The sequence below is a fragment of the Prionailurus viverrinus genome, chromosome C1, assembly GCF_022837055.1.
Source record: "Prionailurus viverrinus isolate Anna chromosome C1, UM_Priviv_1.0, whole genome shotgun sequence".
Classification (NCBI taxonomy): Eukaryota; Metazoa; Chordata; class Mammalia; order Carnivora; family Felidae; genus Prionailurus; species Prionailurus viverrinus.
The window spans coordinates 120,709,313-120,732,901 of record NC_062568.1 but is presented as its reverse complement, the minus strand read 5'-3'; the positions used below and the strand labels follow the sequence as shown (position 1 = coordinate 120,732,901).

General features: G+C 42.6%; 2 protein-coding genes and 1 long non-coding RNA gene across 5 annotated transcripts in view; 2 read left to right on the top strand and 1 right to left on the bottom strand.

The window, feature by feature from the left end:
- Positions 1 to 1,532, top strand: part of GNAI3 (G protein subunit alpha i3) — a 39,090-nt gene extending 37,558 nt beyond the window's left edge. The window contains exons 8-9 of the mRNA XM_047868738.1: positions 56 to 269; positions 359 to 1,532. Of these exons, the coding sequence (XP_047724694.1) occupies positions 56 to 246 (191 nt within the window). The 3' untranslated portion in view covers positions 247 to 269; positions 359 to 1,532. The remainder of the gene's footprint in view (positions 1 to 55; positions 270 to 358) is intronic.
- Positions 1,533 to 10,019: 8,487 nt separating this feature from the next.
- GNAT2 (G protein subunit alpha transducin 2) lies at positions 10,020 to 18,855 on the bottom strand. Of its 3 annotated transcripts, none has more exons than XM_047868736.1 (8): positions 18,738 to 18,855; positions 17,030 to 17,072; positions 16,601 to 16,742; positions 15,724 to 15,881; positions 13,425 to 13,553; positions 13,064 to 13,193; positions 11,232 to 11,385; positions 10,020 to 10,210 (listed from the first exon to the last, which is right to left on the bottom strand). In XM_047868736.1, the coding sequence occupies exons 1-8, from the start codon at positions 18,853 to 18,855 to the stop codon at positions 10,020 to 10,022; spliced, it is 1,065 nt and encodes a 354-aa protein (XP_047724692.1). The 3 variants fall into 3 exon arrangements, with proteins under 3 accessions (XP_047724692.1, XP_047724691.1, XP_047724690.1); XM_047868735.1 differs by lacking the exon at positions 18,738 to 18,855 and adding an exon at positions 18,140 to 18,224; XM_047868734.1 differs by lacking the exons at positions 17,030 to 17,072; positions 18,738 to 18,855 and having other exon boundaries at positions 16,601 to 16,963.
- On the top strand, positions 18,350 to 21,789 carry LOC125171554 (uncharacterized). The gene is made up of 2 exons (XR_007154393.1): positions 18,350 to 18,423; positions 21,521 to 21,789. It is a non-coding gene; the product is annotated as an uncharacterized LOC125171554 (long non-coding RNA).
- Positions 21,790 to 23,589: the final 1,800 nt, after the last annotated feature.

Below are 23,589 nucleotides of genomic sequence, written 5' to 3'. Positions count from 1 at the left end.
TTGAGTTCAGGCGGCTATTATAATTTAAACTGAGAATATTGAGTGTCTGCTTCAGGTTCCAATACATATGAAGAAGCAGCTGCTTATATTCAGTGCCAGTTTGAAGATCTGAACAGAAGAAAAGACACCAAGGAGATCTATACTCACTTCACCTGTGCCACAGACACCAAGAATGTGCAGTTTGTTTTTGATGCTGTTACAGATGTCATCATTAAAAACAACTTAAAGGAATGTGGACTTTACTGAAGAGGGTTGGAGATTAATGAAAGGTAAAACTTCAGACAATTTAGTTATAGTGCTCTAGTGATGTCTCTGGACTTTGTAAACTATTCTAATTAAGAATGTTCTTCTTTTCTAGTTATTACAGTGTGGAGTGTTGAGACCAGACTTCTTTTGCTGTCTCATTGGACAGCTGCAAGCATGAACGGGACCAGGGAATGGCAGCAGCATGCAGAATCTTAGCACTCTTTAGCACAATCTTCTGTATTAGGGAACTCTTAATTGACATGAGATGCTAAAGTCAGACATTGGAATTGGAACGACTGTATAAAGTATGATTCGATCATCAAGACATCACTTGGATTTCATAATCTCAAATGTTTAGGGCCGATGTGAAGTTGAGGTGCTGCATTCCAGAACTTTAATATGTAGCTTACTCTTTTTTTTCCTTAACAAACCACCACTAGTTCATTTTTAAAGTTTTTTTTTTCATCAAGAGAATAATGTTACTAGATTTTATTTCTTTGTTTGCAAGAGAATCTTTATTAAAACATAATCTTAACTATGCACATGATGTGACCAGATCATCTTGAAAATACTCCTCTTAGTAGGAGCTCTTTGTTTTTAACTTTTGGTATGGTCAGAACATCGTATTTCCATAATTACTTAATTCTTTATGGTTATTGGGGCTATGACTATAGCTTTTTTGGATGAAATTTATGTTACTCTCCTGCTCAAAGTACCATCATGGTTTTTAAGTGGTAATTACATTGGAGAGTTCTGTAATAAGATTCTCACTCTCTAACTTTTGTTTAAGTTTATGGTTTAAGGTTAACCTGGTTTATGCTGATTACCAAATTACTAGGTAAATGCTGATGTAGGATGTAAAGTTAGTTTCTTGGATACGGACACACCCAGGGCAGCTGTCAATTAGAAACGCAAATTGCAAAATTCCAAACAGAAACCGTGACTTTGCTGCTACATATTTACTAAATTGACCACTTTGGTTCTTGCTTGTTTGTCTCAGTCATAGGGAGTTCTGTAAAAGATGCCCCTTGTTTTCCATCCTCCATGGCCTTTTCTGTTGGGAAACATCTAAAGTGTATTAACAGTGCATGCTTTTACTTTGTAAATGTGGTGCCAAATCCCTGTTTGCCATTGTTTTTATTGTAGCAATGTTAATTGTAGTAATCCTTAGTCAGTACCTTCTTTTGCCGAAACTCCTGCATTTTGGGACTTTTTCCACTATGTTGTATGTACAGATTTTAATCTGTTATAGTTGGCAGCAGTATTAAAATGGTGAGTAAAGAGTCCAGGTTTGTTCCTGTTTGTAATTAGTCCTTTCTGGAAATATTTTCTTCTGTTTCTTTTTGTTCCTGCTGAATGTGCTTTGGCCTTTGTCTGAGAGTGGGTTTAGGTAGAGGGTTCCCTGAAGGTCTAGTCTTTTGGTGTAGTAGTATCGTTTTATTTTGGCCTGACTGAGGGTCTTATGTCATATCTGTGTCAGTGACATGCAGTCATAATCCATTTTCCGGGTTTACATTTTGGTTTTGTGGAGAGCTTTATTCACCTCGGCCTGTAGGTCCTTTTGTATAATGTACAGCAAATGTCTTTAAATATTGAATGGGCCTTTGGGGGAAGGCAGATGAAGAGAATGTATTGTGAGCATTCCAAATCATCAGTTTGAGCAGTGCCTTTGGGGTCCAGTCTTTTCAGATTGGATTCTATGTCATCTTTTGATGTGACCTTTTACTAGTTTAAAAAAAAAAGAAAAAGGAATGATGGTCAGCAAAGCTAATTCAGAAAGCAAGCCACAGCACTTCAGTGCCTTTATTGGAATTTTTTTTCTTACTCTTTTTGGAAAAGTATAACTATGCAGATGCTATAACGGTACTATCTAAACAATTTCTTTAGGGCTGGGAAAACTGCATCTAAAAGAAAGAAAATGATCAGCTTTGATTGGTGATTAGTTTATACCCACAATGTAGATAGGACCAATAGTTCCTGTTCATTTTGAATAATCTTTTCCTTATTGTATTTTGTGATCTAGAATCATCTGGAAATGAGAACTCGTGGAATATTGTTTTAACTGTAGTCTTTCTATAGTCAGGGCTAATGGGATGGTGTTGATGATAATCCAAAATAACAAATAATCTGAATGCGTTAATTTTACTTTGAAATGCACCTTGTATTTTCATTTGAATATGTCTATCTGATATGTTCATTTTTTAGCTTTTCTGTTAATGAAAAAATAGTAATTCTCTGATTTTTTTTGCCCCCATACCATTTACATTTTTCTTTATTTACATGAAGATCACCCCCTACCCTACCATCCCAAGTAATTTGTCTAAATGCACATTCCTGGAGGACACAGGGACACAATTCAAGTCATTGGTTTTCAGATATGCCTTAAGTCAAAATCACCTGGATCCATTTCAGAGATTGACTCTTGGCTGGTGGGCCTAATGATCTATCATTTTAAAAAGGTGATTCTTATCAGCTTTGCAAATCACTGTTGTGTTTTGAAATAAAAGATCTTTTCTAATAGCAGAGCCAGAGTGTGGGGGTGAAACATCATGTGTACTAGCCTGGAGAAAAAAGGATTGGTATTTGTAATCAAAGAAACTAAAAGATGCTTTGTGTCTTTTCTGTGGAGAATGCTGGAGGTTTGTGATGGACTGCATTTCAGTATTCATGTGGCCAGGCTTTGGACCATCTGAGAAACCAGCACATCTAAGAAAATTAAATTTTGATGAATAAAGAACAGTAAATAGATCCTAGTAGGAAGGACTGGAACAATAGCTTTATTTTGCTGTTTATTTTGTTCCATCTTCACCTGATTAAAACCTTGGGCTGTAGAAATGCCATTCATTAGGCTCTATTTAAAGAGGATATAGTCTCCTTAAAGGCCAGTCTTGCCCGACCTTACAAACTCAGCCTTGCAGCAGATTTCACCTCCTGGCACGAAAATTCCAAAAACTTTTACAGTTATTTATAAGCAGATCTTGGGATGACATTTCATCTTGGACAGTTTAAATTCTAAGTCTCTAGTTCAGTGTGTCATTTTATTATTGTTTCCAATGACGGATTGTTATTTTTTATAAAGTGCTGCATTCTAAGAATAGATGGACCAAATTTTAAAAACTATTTTCTTGCCTTGTTTCTTCTTCTTTTATGTGTTCTATTTGTGTTTTATTATATACACATTTTAGAGCATTTAAAAATAACTGCTGGTTCTTCTAATTCATTTGCCCACCTTATATTCTTATATCCTGGCCACTGTCCTATTTGTAGCTGTGACTTTCTTTGTACATTGCTTGTCTAGCCTGACTAGTTGTTTCATATATTTATACATTTGTTTAGCATAGCTCTGGAGAATCGCGTTGCACAGCTTGTTGCTGTATTGGCAGTTACATATAAGGTAGTCTTTCATTCCCATTAAAAACCTCCCTTTGGTTGATCTTTTTTACCCCTTTCAGATGTTCAAATGTTTATTTATTTTGAGAGAGAGAGCGCGAGTGTGCGTGTGTGTAAGGGGCAGAGAGAGAGACCCAAGCAGGCTCCACATGTTAGCACAGAGCCCAATGCAGGGCTCGATCTCATGAGTCATGAGATCAGGATCCGAGCCAAAATCAAGAGTAGGACGCTTAACCAACTGAGCCACCCAGGTGCCCGTCGCCTTCCAGATGTTCAAAAAAACCACAGTCCTGGGGCGCCTGGGTGGCGCAGTCGGTTGGGCGTCCGACTTCAGCCAGGTCACGATCTCGCGGTCCAGGAGTTCGAGCCCCGCGTCGGGCTCTGGGCTGATGGCTCAGAGCCTGGAGCCTGTTTCCGATTCTGTGTCTCCCTCTCTCTCTGCCCCTCCCCTGTTCATGCTCTGTCTCTCTCTGTCCCAAAATAAATAAACGTTGAAAAAAAAAACAAAAACAAAAACAAAAACCACAGTCCTTTACTCATTTAAATATAACTAAAACAGCACTAATTTTCTTCACTCTTACCACTTATGAAATCTTTCATATCTTATACTGACTTTAATTTTTTTTTAATGTTTATTTTTGAGAGAGAGAGCATGCGTGTGCATGAGTTGGGGAGGGGGCAGAGAGAGAGGGAGATACAGAACCTGGAACAGCTCCAGGCTTTGAGCTGTCAGCACAGAACCTGATGTGGGACTTGACTCCACAAACCGTGAGATCACAACCTGATCTGAAGTTGAACGCTCAACTGACTGAGCCACCCAGGTGCTCCTCTTATACTGACTTTAAGAACAAGGTTATTTCAGTTTCCTAGTACTGCCAGCTCATTCTCCAGGCTTCACAGTACAAGTCAGAGATCTGACCTGGACCAGCCACAACTCTCCACATAGCTTTATGGCTGTCTAAGCACAAGAGAAAACCAGGCTGCTTAGGGGCCTGAAATCAAAAGTTGATCTTGTTAGCAGTTAGTTAGCTTGTTAGCAGCTAGTTAGTAGGAAGTAAAAGATTTAGGTGAGGTACAAGGAATGAACTTCCTGGATGGTCAAGATCTGTGTTCCTTTACCTTTGTGTAAGTTTTAACCCCCCACCCCCATTTTCTCATAACTTATATATGAAATACTTCTGCTAGGAGAACATACTCCAGAACAAGTCGGGACAGGACAGTTTTTTCTGATACTATGTCAGGCTTACATACCTGGCTCAACTCCAGTCTTCTTAGGAGTGAGAGATAATAAAGAAGGTTATATGGTAGTAGATACCTGAGGTGCAAGATTAACATACAGATTCCCTGGCTAAACTCTACTGAATTAAGTCTACTGGTCTTGGGAACATGTATTTTTAAATTTTTTTTTTTTTAACGTTTATTTATTTTTGAGACAGAGAGAGACAGAGCATGAACGGGGGAGGGGCAGAGAGAGAGGGAGACACAGAATCGGAAGCAGGCTCCAGGCTCTGAGCCATCAGCCCAGAGCCCAACGCAGGGCTCGAACTCACAGACTCACAGACCGTGAGATCGTGACCTGAGCTGAAGTCAGACGCTTAACCTACTGAGCCACCCAGGTGCCCCAGGAACATGTATTTTTAAATACATTTCTCAGGTGGTTCTGATGAAGCTAACCTGGGCCAACATTTGGGGGATAACTGAATAGGACCCGATGTTAAAGATCAACACAAACAGTAGACAGATTTAACCTTAAAAAATCACTAGTAAACAACTGAGGCATTTTTTATTTGCCAAGGAATCAGAAGCACCTTTTGTATGTGACTTAGAGTGCCGTCCACCAAAAAAATTAGTATGAGAACTGTTAAGTCAAAGAACATTCTTACACTTTTGATACAGAGTATTTAATCTTTATACATAATTAAGACAAAACACTTGAAGTTTCCAAACATTGGTTTAATTTTTTTTTTACTGCATTTATTCAGTGAAAATGGAAAGCTACCTCAAAGTAAAGACAAAATCCTGTGACAGAGGTCTAACTATATATATGAAATAACATGAATATTCATTTACAGTTGGTGGATAAAGAGCAAAGCTAGCTAGCTCTAAATTACAGACTGGAAAGTCCTTTTGAAACAAGGCTAGGGAAAAGATAAATAAGAGGACTGTTTGAGCAGCAGCCAAATAGAAGACTCTTATGTATGTTTGCTGCTAACCCTGTGTTCTCTTCCTGAAAGCTAGTGGAAATCAACAAGGTAGCAGAAATCATCCAATATTAGCAAATAACACTGCTGGGATACACCATCTCAGTGTATTAGCATTCAGATGTAAGATCTTTGACAGCTGGAATATTAAATTTTGTACAATGTGGCTTATCTCCTATCCTCTACTACCCCCCACCCCACCAACCTCGCCTCCTGCCCCCATACTCCTTTCAGTTATCCAAACATTTTTACCTAGAGGCTTGTTTAAATATAAGAGAGATTCCCAGTAGACATAACAAATCACAAGAAATTACCTGTTTTTTCTATTCTTCCTAACTGTTCATCTGTACTCATGGAGGATAAAGGTCCTGAGATCTCTCAGAATCTTACGGAGAGTTGTTTGTCATTCTGGATTCTGGTCTTTTCCCTGCTTCCAATCATCTATGAAATCTCTGTCTTAACATCTCTCATCTGTTACTTAAAGTTGGACTAAATTATTCCTTCCAGCTATGACATTCTGTAATCCTGAGGCAATCGAAACAACATTTAAAAGTGCTTTTGTAAATATTCTTTATGATACTCAAGATTATACTATACTGCAAAACAAGTAATCTTATAAGGCAGTTCCAACAGTTGTATTCATTGTAGCTGGCCGTCTTTTCTCAGCATCACTTTTCCCATATTCATTTTGAACACCTGAAATGAAGTTCAACTGTAAATTTCTCTAAAATTTGTGCAGCTGGGTAAAAACAAAGGTCTTTGTTTTGCATTTAAATTCAGTTCTTTATTTCTGTTCATACTAGTGCTTGCCTTTTCATGGCCAGATGGCAGAAAAGTTCCCTTTTGCAGTCTGCACTATGTCTGACCTCACAGAGATGTCTTCATGCTTTTACCTAGCAGGATCACCAGAAGCTCTGGCACACTTGCAATCCCTGGGCCAACACTGAAGCCTGCTGGAATCTGTGCTCCGGGGGCTGTGCCGGGTAGAGAGGGCAGTGGGAGGTAAGAGCTCTTCACCCTTCACCACCTTCTCCACCCAGCATGGCCAGCACACTTTGGTCTACGGCACATCTCCAGTTATAGAGTGGGTTCTCAATGCTGTTATTTCTTACCTCGGGAATGGGGCTACCCTGATTTGGACTATTTGGGGTACATGTTGCGTGAATTTTTTTTTTTAATCAGAGTAGGAAGTGTTACAAGTAAATGTGTCTTTTATATTGCTTTTAAGACTGAATTTTTGTGCTGCTTTTATCCACAGAATGTAAAAGCACAGCTCCGATTCTATTGTATTCTTTCCATTATATTTTTATTGTGGTAAACTATACATAACATAAACTTTACCATCTTAATCATTTTTAAGTACATAGTTCAGTGGCACTAAGCACATTCACATTCACATTGTTGTGCAAACTGTCACCACTGCCCATCTCCAGAACTTTTTCATCTTCCCAAACTGAAACTCTGTATCCATTAAACACTAACTCCCCATTCCCTTCTCCTCCCAGCCCCTGGGAATGTAAGTGCAATCGTATAGTATTTGTCCTTTTGTGTTAATTGTACTGTATTTTTGTAAAAAAGATAAAGAAAAGCAACTGTCATCAGATCTACAAGAAGTGGAACATACTTCACATTTGGCTTACTGTCATCAGTGGCTAAATGCGCTGCAAGGGAACTACATTAAGATCTCTGCCCTTTAAGGATATGAACGGGATATTAATTACACCTTCAACGAACAAACTTAAAGTTACTTATATTTTTGTTATTTTATGCTAATTTCACATTCCACTTTGAGACTGATTTGTATTCAGTTTGGAGATGATTTTGTTAAATATGGTTTAGAGATGGCATAATTTAAAAATAACCAAGAATTTGGGAGTGGGAGGAGCTTAGGGAAATGAGAAAATTGACTGAATAGTGTGGTGTATGGTGGGCTTTCAGTAGCATGGTACATATATAGAACGCTGGCTTGGGATTCAGGAGACCTATTTTGGAGTTCTAGTTCTGCTACTTCCTAGCAGTTTGATCTTGATGAAGACACTCCTTCTCCCTGGGCCTCAGTTTCTTATCTATAAATTACTAGTGATGGGCCTGGACTATTTTAAACTTCCTTCTAGCTTTACCATTTTAAGAATTAAGATTGCAGTTCATGAAAATCAGGTCGAATTGTTTCTGACCTACCTTGTTACAAGAAAGAATTTCTGATGATAAAATTCAACGTTATAGTGTAAATTTAAAAGGAAGCAAAAGAAGACAAAGACAGCAGAGTGAGTAGAGTACCAGAAGACCAGGCCCATTGGCTATTTTCATGCTTGGACTATAGGGCCGGTTGTATATGAACATCCATAACCAAGAAGCCTAGGGTAGGCTTTTATAGTTTGGCCTCTAACCAAGTCCTGCTTAGAGCCAAAGAGCAAGGAGAAGATAATAAAAGAAGTAAACAATCTGATACAATTTGTGGGGAAGTTGGGCTACCCTATCTGAAGATCGGATAAGTGAGATAAATTAGATTTGGGGCCTGAATAGACAGGATCTTAGCCGGAGTGAGGATTCTTAACCTGGAACTTCAGGGCTCCAAAGGTAGAATTTATTCCTAGTATGTTGGTTTCCCTTATAATTTTATGCATTTTTAAATATCCTGAGAAGAGGTCTATAGGTTTCATCAGACTGTTGGAGGGATCCATCATGCAAAAAAAGGCTCGTAACCCCTGTATATGGAGTTAAAGCAAAACAGGTTAGTGATAGTTGGAATATGCCATTTAGAAACAGTCCCTGAACAGAGCTCTTGGATGCATGAAGTCTTGCCCAGGTTTTTTTATGTGGTAAAGTTTTATAATTGGCAATAGTCAGAGTACTTTCCCTTATTTCTCTGGTACTTCTCCCAAGTTGACTTCTTTTCATGGAATCAAAAAGACGATTAAATGAGTCCAATTTTAACAGCTGCAAATTTATTCTTCAGTGTATTTCAAGCTCATATGGCTCTCTAGTATCAATATTGCTAGTAACAGGCTAAGTGTGAATATGTGTTTCTGGCAAGGAACAGATTTTCATTTTAATTGACACTTTCTTTTATATACTAAATCTTGGACGCCAGGAGCTTTCCTCACTAGTAGTTGTAGATGCTAAATCTGTACTTGACTTCACCACCTCCTGTCAAGATAAATGCAAGCTTCGTTTCCCCTCAAAGGAGTTCAAAGAAATAATTTACTTGTTGTCCTGTATCGGGAGATGTTGTTTTCAGCCAGGCATCACATGGATCCAACTGCAAAGATTTTCAATGCCCAAAGCAAAATCAGCTGCTTTTTTTTTGTTCTGAAACATGTAGCAGTTGAAATGAGAATTCTAGGTTTGCTCAGTTACTCTAAATTCTGTGATTGAGAAGTGGTAGCAATAAAAATCATTAATACTCCAAGTGGGAGTGTGTTGAAGTCTTCTAAATTTATTCAGAAAGTGTCTTGTGCACCTGAGACAGTTACTTACAGAGATAAAGGAAACTCAGTTTTTACAGTAGTTGGGGGGCAGAGAGAGAGTCTGCTTAATAAAGATGATCATTTTTAGACATGTGCCTTAGAAACTAACAAACTTACATCTTCTATTCAGTGATCCAGATCTCTGAGCTAAGGCACATAGGGTCTGTTAGTAAAAAATGGTGGTAAGGTTTACTGAGATCTCATTTTTTATTTTTCAATTTTTCCAGACAGTAGGGAAAGTTGCTATTGTGCTTGGGATAGTTCATCTAAAAACTTGGTCTTGAATTTCATAAATGGCTGCTTTTACATAGGATTTCTTTCTGTGACTCTGACCACACAGCTTTTATGTTCCTTCCCTTCAGTTATGTTTGTGATCATTAAGAATAACCCTGTGAAGTAGTAGAAAAGTTACCTTCATTTTATAGATGAGGGACTCAAGGCTCAGAGAAATGAAATATTTATACTTTGTAGTAAATTGCAGAACCAGTACTGGCACCTGGGTCTTCTGACTCTTGGGTTTGTATTCTTTAAACTGCACTAGCTACCCCACTTTGAAAAGAATATATGGGACACAGTTGTGATCATGTAGAGTCTGTCTCCAAGGGAGAATCGATTCACTCTTCATGCCATGGTATATTGATCTATGATTTTTCTGCTTGAAATGAACCAGATTCCAAGCCTGTTTGTGGAATGTATACTTGAGGAGTGATGAGGATTAGAACAGCCCACAGTCCTTGAGATTTTCTTTGATGATAATATCTGTAACTGCATCAAATACAAATTTGACATTCTGTGTGTCTGTAGCACAGGTCATGTGACTGTAGATTTCTTTGACATCTTTTCGCATGTTGAGGTCAAGGAACTGACTCTTGATGTAATTCCCTGCATCTTCAAAAGAGTTGTTCCCTGGTTTCCCAGAAAAAATAGTGAAGAAATGGGATAAATTAACCCTTTTTAGCTGCTGACTTTCTTTTTTAATGTTAAAATTTATATATTTTGAGAGAGGGAGAGTGCAGGTGCACATGGTGTGCTTGCATACAAGTTGGGGGAAGGGCAGAGAGAGGAAAGAGAGAATCTCAAGCAGCCTCCACACTAATGCATGGTTTGATCCCACGAACCACGAGATCATGACCTGAGCCAAAATCAGGAGTCAGACCCTGAACCAACTGAGCCACTCAGGCATCCCTGCTCACTTACTTTTTAGGTGACCCACTCGATCCTTGAAATGTGTTGGACAGCTGCAGTTGGGAACATATTTTTAAGGGGAGGGTCCTCTTCTCTATTGTACTCCAGTGTTTATCACTTGAGTTGAGCAACAGAATTGAGGAGAGGGATCTCTTTGTCTCTGCCCTTGATTTCTGGGAGGTATCATTTAAATAGTCTGTGGCTCTCCTGCATCCTGTCTATTCTGTTCCAGGGACATTTGATTTTAAACTTACGACTGAATACCCAAGTTTCTCAGATCAGACATCCAAGTATCACTTGGATATCACAAAGCACATAAGAGGAACTGAGTATTAAGGGGATATGGTGGGGGAGGAAGGCGGCACCTGGGTGGCTCAGTCGGTCACGTGTCTGACTTCAGCTCAGGTCATGATCTCATGGTTTGTGAGTTCGGGCCCCATGTTCAGCTCTGTGCTGACAGCCTGGAGCCTGCTTTGAGTTCTGTGTCACTCTCTGACCCTCCCCCACTCATGCTGTCTCTCTCTCTCTCTCTCTCTCTCTCTCTTTCTCTCTCTCAAAAATAAATAAACATTAAAAAATTTTTTTAAGGGATAAGGGATCATCAGCCTGGCAAAGCAAAGGAGTTTCACACTTAGTACCCCTTAAAGACAGGTTCCTTTATGTCTTCTTGGTATAGGAAATGAGGCAATCACCAGTCATTACCAAGAAAGCATTACCATTATCTCCATCCCTTGACACTTACCATCATAGTCTGGAAAACAAATGCTGAGATGGACTTTCTTGATTTTTTCCTCAAAGAGGTCCTTCTTGTTGAGAAAAAGGACAATGGAAGTAGCCGCAAAGAATTTGTGGTTACATATGCTGTTGAAGAGGTGTAATGACTCATGCATGCGATTCTAGTAAGAGGAGACACCATCAGAGATATCAGACTGAGCTTATGGGCTATTGTCCACTTCCTGTTCTTGTTCCCCTTGGAGAGACTAGTGCTCCAAATGTAAGAGGAAAGTTGGGGAATAGCTTATCTCTTTTTAGTGTGGTGGGATAGGGCCAAAGAAATCTAGCTGCCTTTCTCATCCTTTTTCTGTCCTGGCTGTGTGACTTGGGGGAAATCCCTGAACTTTTCTGAGTTTTAGTTTCCCTGTCTCATAGGGTTGTTATGGAAGTTCAATGAGATCATGTATGAGTGTCTCTGATAGTGGCTGGCATATAGGTGTACAATAAATGTTAGGTCAGTCTTTGGCAGCCAGGGCACTGCGAAGGACTTTGACTCCGTAAGTGCTGCTTATACAGAGTGGAAACTAGGCCTGAGTTGTCATGTGCCCATTTGCATCCCCATGATAATTTTTCTTTTCAGGATGATTCTGATAAGCTTCTGTTACAGAGTCCTGGATCTCTGTGTGGGCAGGAACATAATAGGAATTATTGCCCCAGTGTCAAATGGTGAGGACTAGAGAATTTCTCAGCACCATACCACAAGCCCTTCTGCCTTATTTCCTCCTCTGATTGCCACTCTGAGCAGGTGAGAAGTGGTGCTGTATATCTGCAGAGTCTAGATGTTGCCAAGTGCCCCAGACCAGCCTATTTTTAGGGAGCAGGGCCTTTAGGATTTCAAGTATGCTATTATCTGACTTGGGCTCAATCTTTTCACCCAATGAAGAAAGAAAACAAATCTACTTTTTGTGGCCTTTTGTCATTGCTAATGCTCCTGTAGAACCCCTTAAGACTTCATAGACTTCAGGGTTAAAGGTGGAAGAGATCTTGAAAAATGAATGACCCCATAAGACATTTTGGCTAGAGGATATTCGTAGTGCTCTAATGTGAACTTGAACTACTAAGGAGAAGGGAGAACAACTGAGACAGGGATGGGAGTATAGGAGCTTTGTCTCCTATCAATAAGCTATGGGCCTCCATCAGCATGTTCCATGCCTTGATATTCTCTCAGACTCCAAGACTGGGCGGGCTGACGCTTGGTCTACAGAGCTCCTATCTTGTTAAATTCTGCAGGCTCAAGAGACTCACCCCTCAGGTAGTCTTCCACCTGCCAATTTAAGTGGCATGTGAGAAACCTGGTCTGCAGGTCTCCCCTTAGTCCTGTTGACAGTACATATTTAGGCTTCCAAGTGAGGTTAGTAGTCCAACCCTTCTGTTGCACAAAGATGCACATCATACATTGTTTTTCTGCTCTATCATTTTCATCTCCTATCCTTTATTTCCATAGGTGGCCTGGAAGAGTCCTAAGTGTAACCCCTGCGCTTTGCCCAGTTGTGATCCCTTGTCCCTTTAATACTCTGTTCCTCTTGTGAGCTGTGTGATATCCAGGTGATTCTTGGATGTCTAATTTGAGACCAAGCTCACCTCCAGGAAATCTAGAGCTCCAAAGTGCTAACCTGGCACCTGCAAAAGGGGAAGTTTTTCTAGAATTATTTACTGAGGCATTGATTTGTGTGCCAGAGGACTGCTAGACTGTCAATGTTAGCTGAAATCACCCAAGCTGAAGAATTGGTGACACAAAGCTTAGAGGAAGGGTCACAGGGGGACTGTCTATGAAAGCTGCTTACTGTAAGGGCCACTTACCACTTCGTCATCTTCCACTAGCACCATATCATAGGCACTGAGGGCCGCACAGAAAATGATGCAGGTGACTCCCTCAAAGCAGTGGATCCACTTCTTTCTCTCTGATCGTTGCCCTCCCACGTCAAACATCCTGAGGGAAGAAGCAGCACAGGTACTTGGTGTTTACAGAGGGGTGGCCACTTTGGGGCCAGTCGGCAATGAGATGGGAAATGGGGAGGAAAGAGGGACAAATAGGATAGTTATTCAGATTGGGCTTTAGTGAAGGCCAAGAGGCATCCCCAATCCCCTTTTTTGGTATCTGAGGTGACCCCAGGGAACCATGTGTGTATCTGTGATGCCCCCCAGAGAGCTGTGTACTCACCTGAAGTTCAAGTCTTTGACGGAAAACTTGGTCTCAATGATGCCTGTGGTTTTGACTCTGGATCGTAGCACATCTTGCTCATTAGGGAGGTAGTCGGGGGCTGTAATCCGGTCTAATTGGTTCAGGTAGCTAGAGAAAAGAGATTGGAATGGATTAAACTTTACACAGCCAGGGCCAAGAAAGGTAAAGGTCCTACCCAAAGTTATATAACTAACTTGGTGATGGAATCAGGACTAGAGTCCATATTGTTAAATCTAGGGTTCTTTCCTTCAAACCCTCATGTGTCCTTACAAAAGGGAGTGTGGGCTGAGAGGCATGCCCAGTTGTGGCAGGGGTTCTGTCACATTTAAGTCAAATCAGATAACTTTTCCTTAAGTTTTGCCTGGCTACAAAGTTTTCTAGATCCTTCAGTAAGATTTGGTGGTTTAAATGAGTGTCAAAAGTTCCAACAAGAAGCAGGAGTAGGGGCTCCTGGGTGGCTCAGTTGATTGAGCTTCCGACTCTTGATTTTGGCTCAGGTCATGATCCCAGGGTCGTGGGATCAAGCTCTGTGTCGGGCTCTGTGCTGAGCGTGGAGCCTGCTTGAGATTCATTCATTCATTCTCTCTCTCCCCCCGCCTCTCTCTTCTCCTCCCCCACTTTCCCTTTTCCTCCCCCTCCCCCACTCACGCTCTCTTTAAAATAAAAATGAGTTTAACAAGAAGCAGGAGTAGACTAAAAGAGACTTCAGAGACATAAGAGATGTGAATCGGTTTAATACATGGACCTTGTTTATATCCTGAATCAAGTTGAGGGGCAAACAGTTGAGATAACTGGGGAAACTTAAATGAGCACTGGCTTGGATATTTGATGACACCAAGGAATTATTAAATATTTAGGGGTGGTGGTTATGTTGTGATTTCTTTTTTTAAAAAGAGCCTCTCTCTCTTTTTTTTTTTTTTTTTGAGAGATACATAGTGAAATTTTTAGTATGTAATGATAGGATATTTGGGACTTTCTTCAAAATAATCCAGTGGGAGATGGAGATAAAATGGAACAAGAATGGTCATGAGCTGGTAACAGTTGAAGTCAGGTGATTCACTGTATTATCCTACTTTCATATGTGTTTGACAGTTATCATGAAAAAAACTTTTTTTTTAAAGACAAAAGGAAGGCAGATGTGAAGTGGGATGACAGAGAAGAAGGGAAGGAAAATTAACAAGTGTGTAGTATATGCCAGTATGTTCACATTTAAATTCTCATTTAACCTCATACACCTTCAAGTTTCATGTCCCATTTTACAGATGAAGGTTAATTTCAGAAGAGTTGAATAACTTGTCGAAGGTCAAGAGGCACTGTGGTATATTGTAAAAAGCATTCAACTTTGCGGTCAAATAGACCTGGAGTCAACTTCAACCTCTGCCATTTAACTATGTGACTTTGGGCAAGTTAGTTAACTTCTCTGAACCTCAGTTTTTCATCAGACTAATAAAAAGTACTATCTACCTCGAATAATCAAACAAGATGGTGCACCTCACACACCCAGCAATGCCTGGGCCTTAAGTGAGTAAGTGCTCTGTGGATGGTAAATGATAACTGTGTTACAAAATTAGATGACAGAAGAGGGATTAAATCCAGGTCTGACTACAGAGCTCATGCCCATCTATGAAACCATGCTGTTTGAGGTAGGCTTGATAAACTCTCTGTACCTTATGTTTTTGGAATCAGCTTTGCAAAGTTGGTTCTTTTAAATCCCTGACCTACTTCCTTTGGTTTGCCCTGGAAGTTTCTGTGTCCCATGCCCTGGCACCCTGATGTAAAATGCTATGTGTGAAGGAGGCATTCGTTTCTGGTTGGTGGCCTAAGTAAATACACCTAGGTTACCAGCTAGAATATTCCATCCTGAAAAGGCCATCGTTAATCACCTGTTTCCTGGGAGGGCATGTGTCAGAACTGCAGGTCTGTCTTTGTGTTGGTGGTTCTGAAAGGAGAGACTATGTGCATGAATTTAAGAGGACAGCAGTCTGAGGGCTACTAAGCAGGGCACGTTTGTTATTAATTTCGGGGTCTTCAGCTCTATAGGCTGCAGTGAGCCAGATTGAAGCAACACAGAGTGGTGGCAACTATGTCTGTGTCCCTCTCTAAAGGCATTAAGTTCAAAGCATAGTAAAACACTGCTTAAGCCTAACACAACAGGTATCCACGCTGAATCCAGTCCTTTGTGACTCCAGCTTTCATGCCTGAAATTTTAGTCTGCTTGTGATTTCTCCTAGAAGGTTGTTTATAGCTAATCCCACCCCTTCCCCAGTCAGAGTCTTACTAAGATGCTGAGTCATTGAGCTGGTACTCTGCAGCTCTCTCGAAGCAGGCTTGCACCCCACCATCCTTCCACAACTTCCTGATGACCTCAACCAGCTCGGGAGGCATGGTGCCCTCCTCAGTGGAGTCAGCCAGGTTGTTGAGCTGTCGCCCAGTATCCTGTAAGGCAGAAACCTGGCTGAGAACTACACAGGAGTAATGGCTTTCCAGGAGGCTCCTGGGAATACTACTGAAAAGAAAGCATTTTGCATTGCTACTAAAGCCTAAGATGGAGATTGCAGCCAGTGAAGATGTTAAGAAAATATATGGATTAATTTTGAGTGTGCTTCTGAGATGTAGAGGGTGGCAATTTCTCCAGTCCTAGGATGTCTAGGGGAAAATAGGTTCCAGGGGCTTCCTCTGTGGTGTTTCTGTCTCCCATCCTTAGTTCAAAAGAGTACCGCCACAAAATGTGGGCCCTCTGCTCGCAGGGAGGTTGGAAGTTTAAAGACCAGATTGACCATGACATAGATCAGATGGTAGACAACCATCACCTTTGTTCTTTCAGTGATCCAAAGCTAGGAAAAGACAAATGCCAGAACTAGGGATTTAGCTTGTAAAAGTTCCATAGCCAGGCAAGGAGCCCAGGGGAGCATTTTAGATGGTAAGGTAAAAGAAAAAGGCAGAGGAAGCTGAGAACAGGTTTTGGTAATGTATTATAAAGGTAGGGATTGCACACTTCTCCAAGACTGAAGTAAAAAGACTGGAAGCTCAGTAGGTAGGACTTAGTTCTACGAAACTCTTTTCTGGCCCATATTTCCTCATAGCTTGTCAGCTGCCTGTTTTCTGATCATTAGCCTTTCCTTCCAACCTTAACCTCATTGCTGTTAACCACATACCGCACAGCTTGGTTCAGCATAGTCAATACCCAATGTGGACATGGCCTGGATGATAGCCAAGATGGACTGCAGCATATTCCCGTAGATGATGGCCTTGTACTCCAGACACTCTTCTGGTGAATAGCCATCCTGATGAATGATCCTGCAAGACACCCGGCCCACAGTTGGACCTGAGTAACCAGCCCTAAGGGATTGGGGATCTGGAAGGATTGAAAGGGTCATAAGAACACAATCTATTCCTATGGCTGTCCCAAAGTGGAGGGTGAGGGGAAAAGGGCATGCAGATGAGGGGCATTGGGAATCAGGTTCTTTATATCCTTTACATCTGGGTGCCTTCAGGATGAAGAGCCCTTCACCTTCCATGCCTCTACTGGCTCTACTGACTTCATCACCCTACCTCAGTCCTCGGGGGGCTTTGTTCTTACTCACTTCATCTGTTTGACGATAGTGCTCTTTCCTGACTCCCCAGCACCTGCAGGGAGAAATGCTTATGCTTCAGGTTTCCACCAATTCTCCCCAACCCTCCAGTAGATGGCTTGTGAGAAGTCTAAGCCAGGGCTTGCTTGGGAGTCTTGTTAGGAGACAACCTGTAGGGATGATTGCTGCCCTCAATTTCTGCCAGCCTTGAGCTCAGGCCATTCAGTCTGGATTTAGAGCAGAGTTTCTCAGCCTCTGCACTGTTGACATTTTGGGCTGGACAATTATTTTTTTTGTGGGAGGCTGTCCTGTGCATTGTATGGTGTTCAGTGGCATTCCTGGCCTCTACTCACTAGAGGCCAGTAGCACTCTTCTCTTCCAGTTGTGACAACTAAGAATGTCTCCAGACATTCCCGAGCGTCCTGGTGAGGGGTGAGGGTGGTGGCAAAATCTCATTGAGAACCACTGATAGAGTCAGGGAATTCCTTTAACACGTTTCTCCTCTGCCCAGTTTTACTCAGGAGAGTGATCTTGGAGCAGGATTGCAGAGAGCTGGATAACTTCACTGAAACAGTTTTTTCATCATCTTGCTTTTTCCCTTATTGGCTAAAATGCCCTACTATCCTTTCATTTACACTCTGCTCTCCCTCCACATACCCTTCAACTCTCTCCCCCAGTTTGCACTGCCCTGATGCCCTAACCTCCCTCCCATTTAGTCTATGCTGGTTCCCTTTAAGCTGCTTATCCTGAATGTAGAAGAAAGCTGCTTAGGCTTAAAAGATCTCTCAGTGGCCTTGCTATCTCTTTCCCCTTCTGTAGCTTTTGGGCTTCTTGGAGTCTGAGTCCAGCTTACAGTGGTATGCTCACAGATTGGCTGGGCAAAAGGAGGTGCCACCGCCTGGGGCTCCAGTTCACAGGCTCCTCATGGGCTTGGAAACAGCCCAGCCAGCTAATCTGCTACTGCAAAGACCCCCCAGCTAGCCTATCTCTGTACTACCATTGGGTTTTTTTTCCTAAACCAGGTGTCCCAAACTCTTTATTGAACCAAGAGGTTCTGTTTGCAGCTGTGACCAATCTCTCTGACCAACAGAAGAAGGTGCTTGTCGTTTTTCCAGCACAGACCTGTGATCTGCTTAGGGCTCATCAAGTTGATGAACCTCCCATCTGGAAGGGGCTTTCAAGGCAGTTACTGAACAGAAAGCCAGGAAAGGACTGCCGTAGACATTCCTCCTCCCTCAGGGCTGGCTCCCTAGTTACAAAATGTATACAGAATGTTTACTGGAGGCAAGGAGAAGGAACCCATTATGTGGCAAGAACCAGTGGGCCTGCTCCTGGGACTACATGGCACTGATGCTATGGCAGGACTTCTGAGTCCACTGACTCAGAGCTTTCTGACTGCAGATCAGGTAACTCTAAGCCCAGGGTTCACGGCATTTACCAAGCTGTGAGGTGTGGGCTTTGGTTAGATTTGGAGATGGATGGGTCTCTCCCAGCCCTTGCACACTTCCTGGTTCAAGGAAGAGCAGAACTATTCCAAGGTAGCTTTGGTATTCTGCATCTCCTTGGGGAGCCCTGATCCCTTAGCCTGAGACCAGATGGGGAGAGGAAAATGACCGGCCATCCGTCCTCCCCATGGGGTGGGCTAGAACCCATCTACCATTCAGGATAAGCAGGAAGGAGCAGTACCTTCTTCTCTGGCTCATCCTCCCATCTCGCTCACCCAGCAGTAGCAGTTTGACGGTCTTGGCTTCCTTGTCAGCATCCTCCTGCAGCTTCTTTTCTAGCTCCTTGGACCTCTTGGCCAGTTCTTTGTCCTCAGCACTGGCTCCACTCCCCATCCTTCTGCTATCTCCTTCTCCGCTGCTTCTTCTGGCCCTTAAGCTTCTTCTCTAGGGTTTCCTATCTGTGAGATGGAAGATAAGGAAAAAGTAAATTGGGATCGAGTATCAGTTTTGTAGTCCTCCTCAAAAGCTGGTCGATAAGGGGCTTGGTGAGGGAGCAGACTCTAGGTTCTCGTCCCCTGCCTGTCTTGGGTGAGACTTTCTACCCCAGCTGGAGACCTACTTAGTCTAGGGATTGTAGCCTTTTTAGCTAGCAATGTGATGGGTCAAGCCAATTAAGAGCTCAGTATGACAAAGGGCAAAGACATGTGTTTCTGTAACTAAGAAAATGGCTGGATTTTGACACAGGAGGACAGAATGCGGGTACTGGAGCTTTCTGGAATGAGATCACAGCTGTCCCATCCTTTTGAGGGGCTGATCTCCTAAAAGTCTCTTTCTTTCTTGGATTCACTTGCATTTTAGCTCTTGAGATTAGATGTGTAAACGTAGGAAGCTCTGCCTGTCCTGAGACTCCAGATTTTAGAGTCTTGTTTTCAAGGGCTTCAAGGCATCAAAGCACCCTCTCCATCATACCAGGCTGGTCCTGGCAAGGAAATCTTGTTTAGGGTGGTGCCCTTCCTAGAAAAATTAGAAATGTTTCCTCCAGCTCCTCCAGTGGCTGCTGCACCAGGAAGCTATTAGCATTGTTCTGCTATGTTGGGTAATCTCTCTATGTGCTTCTTTATAGCACTTATCCCTTCATACTGTACTTTGCTTTATGAATGGGTTTCTCCCAGGCTGAATTCCTTCCGCTGGAGGTCAGGGACCAAATCTGATTCATATGTGAGTCCTTTAGACCGTGTGGTTTATTAGCAGACCCTCAGTAAAAGTTTGGTGAATGAATGAAAGAAAAAGTATACACAGAGAGAGCTGGCCTCCAACTCTGTAAAGCCACCTGAGGCCTACCCTCACTTGGTGAGTGAACTTTGCTGTTTAGAGTGGGAGTTTGTGCTGCCTCATACAGGAAACTGCTTCCTTGGGAAATTGGACTCTAGCCTCTGGCTTTGCAAAGGTTGGGGCAGCCCTCCCTCTGGCCCTCATTCCAGCTGCCCCTTCCTGGGAAGAAATGCCAGAGAGGAACCCAGGAGTTCTCTTTTGGACCTATGGAAGACTCTCTCCATTGGTCATATTTCTCTATGCCAGTTATTTCCGTTTAATTAAGTGGGTTGCTGGTGGAGCCTCCTCAGTACTTCGGGATTTTGCTACCCAAAATGTGGTGCAAGGCCCAGCCTAGATCACCTGGGAGCTTCTTGGAAGTGCAGGATCTCAGGCTTTAACCTAGATCTGATTTAGAGCCTGCATTTTAACTGGATCGTAGGTGACTCTAAGCATGTTAAAGTTCGGGAAGTGCTGCCCTAGGAGGTACTAGGGAATTGTTTTTTCCTCAAACCTGCCTAATCATGAGGATCACCTGAGATGCTTGTTTCTGTGTGTTATCAAATCTTAGGTCTCACTGATTGGAAGATCACTCAGATTTCAAAGATGTTAAAATATCCTATATGTTTTTATAAAGGGGTGTGCTTTAGAATCATTAAGTTCTGGCAATAGTGCTAATTCCAGATCCTGAGAAACTCTTTTAAACTAATACAAGTGATTATCATCATCTGGCAAGTTTGGAAAAACCTAATCCAGAAGAGTGGTTCTCAACTTTTATTGTACTTTGGAATTTACCCAGAGAGCTTTAAAAAATAATACTGATCTAATTGGTCTGGAATACAGTCTAGGCGTGGAGATTTCCAAATTTCCCCAGGTGATTCTAATGCGCAGCCAAGGAGTTGAGGACTTAACCTGAGCTTGAAGGGCTTAACGTGTTCTTCCCTTTTAGAGTGGAATTGCACTGTAGTGGCCTGTGCATTTGGACTGAGAAGCTGGGAGGGAGCCCCTGGGCCTCCCACCTACCAGGTACCCTGAGCCATTGCTGAGCTCCTTCCTCCTTCCACCACCTTTCAGCTGCATATCTGAGCATCTGGCTGAGAAGCCCTGGGCCTGGAGCCCAGACTCTCAGGGCTGATGGAGAAATAGGTAGCCGCCACGGTGCCTTCCCTAGTGATCATGTTTTCCCAATCAAAAATTGGCAAGTGCTTCTTGACTTAAAACAGGAGAGTGTCTTTGAAATTGTGATTGTCTTGGAATCTTGGCTATAAGGTTTCAGTAATTATACCTCCCCAGCCCAGCCCTAGCCTACCCACAATATTGGTAACCTACACCTAGGCCAGAGCTGTGCTGAAGTCTGTTGTGTTCAGAGCAGGGGACTGCCAGCCACTGTGCTGGCCGAGTTAATGTGGCTCCTATCAGTTCATTCTCACACTAACTTCAAGGTAAGTGCTCTGTCCCCAGTTTACAGACCAGAGAACTGAGACTTGAGAGGTAAGTAACCTGTTCAAGGTCCTATAGTTTAATGAGCAGACAAATCAAGTGATCCTTCTTCCCACGACCCCCACATAAGCAGCCAGTGAAAGAACACTTGGAGGAAACAGGCAACATGCATGAGCTCGAAAACAGTAGCACTTGCAATGTTAAAGGAACCACTAACTTGTTTGACGCATGGAGAAAATGTTCGAGCTTGTTCCTTTTTCAGCTACCACCTCTGCAAACTTCTGTGCTGCTCCTACTTGTTTTGTAGTTTGCTGGGCTCCCATTCCGACTACTAAGCTGAGTAAGAGAGCTCCTGACCCTTGCCTGGCCTCTAATTGTGCTGACCCATCCTGATGCCAGTGACCTCCTGCCTCCCGTCTTCAGCTCTGATGCCTTTCGAAACTGTGACTGTTCTACTTTATTATCGCATTTGGGTTCAGTGACCTGGTGGAGTAGGAAAAGCATGTACGTGCTATTCCCATTTAGAAACACAGAAATATGATCCTCCCATTAATAAACAAATTAGCATCAAAATCAGCTAGAGCTCAGGAGTCCTACTCACAGCCTGATAACCAATCATTTTGAGGGAAGCAAGACTCACCATTTCCCAACGAATTTGGTCCTGTTTCCTGAGCTAAGGGGAGACCTCAGGATCTGTCTTACCCTCAGTGATGGGGATTGTGGAGAAAGCCTTGTCTCAGCTGGAGTAGGGAGGTCATGAATGAAGAACTGCCCTCAGGACCTTCCAGTCCAAAGGAAGAGGTGGGGTAAATTCACAGAGAAGCAGCTGAATTGAAGGAACACTGTGCTAGTGCTGGAGAATTCAAAGCTGTTTAAAACCTACCCTCCACCCCTGGTAGGAAAGACCATTATAAACACATTTAACTGTCAGACTGAAAAATTCTGTAGAAGAAAGGAGGGAGCAACTAAAATGAACAGACTTGCAACAGAGAAGCAGAACAACAATAGAAACGGAGGTAAGGCATTTTGGGGAGAGGAAAGAAAGCATGAGAGAATGCATGGAGGCCCGAGGTGCAACGTGTGCTCTGGGAAGACTGGGAAATGAGATGTGACTGGTGGGGCAGAGAGGGAAAGGTGCAGGGAAAGGTGCGTAGAGAGGAGGGCTGGGAGAGGACAACAAAGGGGCATTGGGGCTAGCCAGTGAGGGCCTGGAATGACAGGGCATGGCTAGAGCCATTTGAATACTTACAAACTAGTATGGGTGGATGCAGCTGTATGGAGTTGTAAACAATGCTGGGGGACAGGTTGCTTGGACAAGCTGAGAAACCAGAACCGAGTAGCTTGGTTCCAGAAGGATCTAAGCATAGGGGATGCTTTGGGAAACTGTTCTGGCCAAGGATCTTTGTGAGGCTGGAGGTGTTCTCTCCAGAGTCCGGTGTCTGCAGAGTGGTCTGGCCTAGTGGGGAGGCTGACATCACAAGTGAGCTGCGGGCCAGGGGCTAAAAGAAGCCTTCTTCAGAGAATTAAGGAGCATACTTGAGTGGGGGCCTGGGGTTCAGGGAGGGCCATTTAAGGAACCATCTGGTGAATAGAGTAGGAGGGAGGGAGCTGTATTTAGAGCTAGGGAAGATCTCAGAGGCTCAAAGACAACATTATGGCCCCAACATGAAAGAAGCTGGAGGCCAAAGAGGATGACTCACTCCTTCACTTTCCAAACTGTTTTTGCATAGACAGTGAACCCCACTTAGATTCTTACTGGTGTTGTGTAGGTGGAGAGATCGATGCTTAGCTGTAATCAGGACACACTTCCTAGCAGGCACTGTGTACCAAATGGCCTGGAAATAGGGGAGGGTTGTGGGGTGAAGGGTGTGTTGCAGATGGGACTAGGGAGGAGCATGAAGGGACTAGTGAACCGGTTTGCCTGGGTAGGGTGGAGGGCAGGGATTGCCACCTATGGGCTGGTTAGGTAAGTAGGTCCGGATTAAGGGAGAATCTGAATGAGACCTAGCCCAATGCAAGATACCGCCCCTTAAAACTATGTCAAAATATGCATTTTATCAGAGTACAGTTGACATTCTACATGGTTACCTGCTGCTTGATTTTTAATTTTGAGATTTATTTTGTCATTCATTGTTGAGAGCCCAACAGCTTCAAGATTCCTAAAGATCCCAAGAACAATTTAGTCTGGGATTAAGACCCAGGAGGGTCTGTTGGGAGTGGGGTGTGGAGGCTGTTACAGATTTGTTTGTTGTTTCCTATTCCCTTGATTTATATAAAAGTAATGGCTATGCATGGTAGACAATTTTTTAAATGCAGTTAAGTATAAAGAAGGAAATATAATTCCCAATTCTACCACCCACAGATAATCATTTGTAA

Coding starts and splice junctions, on each gene's coding strand:
- GNAT2 (XM_047868734.1), bottom strand. CDS start 16,963: ATGGAAGGTGAAGGGCTCTTCATCCTGAAGGCACCCAGATGTAAAGGA. Junction 15,882..16,600: donor ATGCTGAACCAAGCTGTGCG/GTATGTGGTTAA, acceptor TCTGCCTTACAG/GATACTGGGCGACAGCTCAA. Junction 13,554..15,723: donor CTCAATGACTCAGCATCTTA/GTAAGACTCTGA, acceptor TCTTTTCTCTAG/CTACCTGAACCAATTAGACC.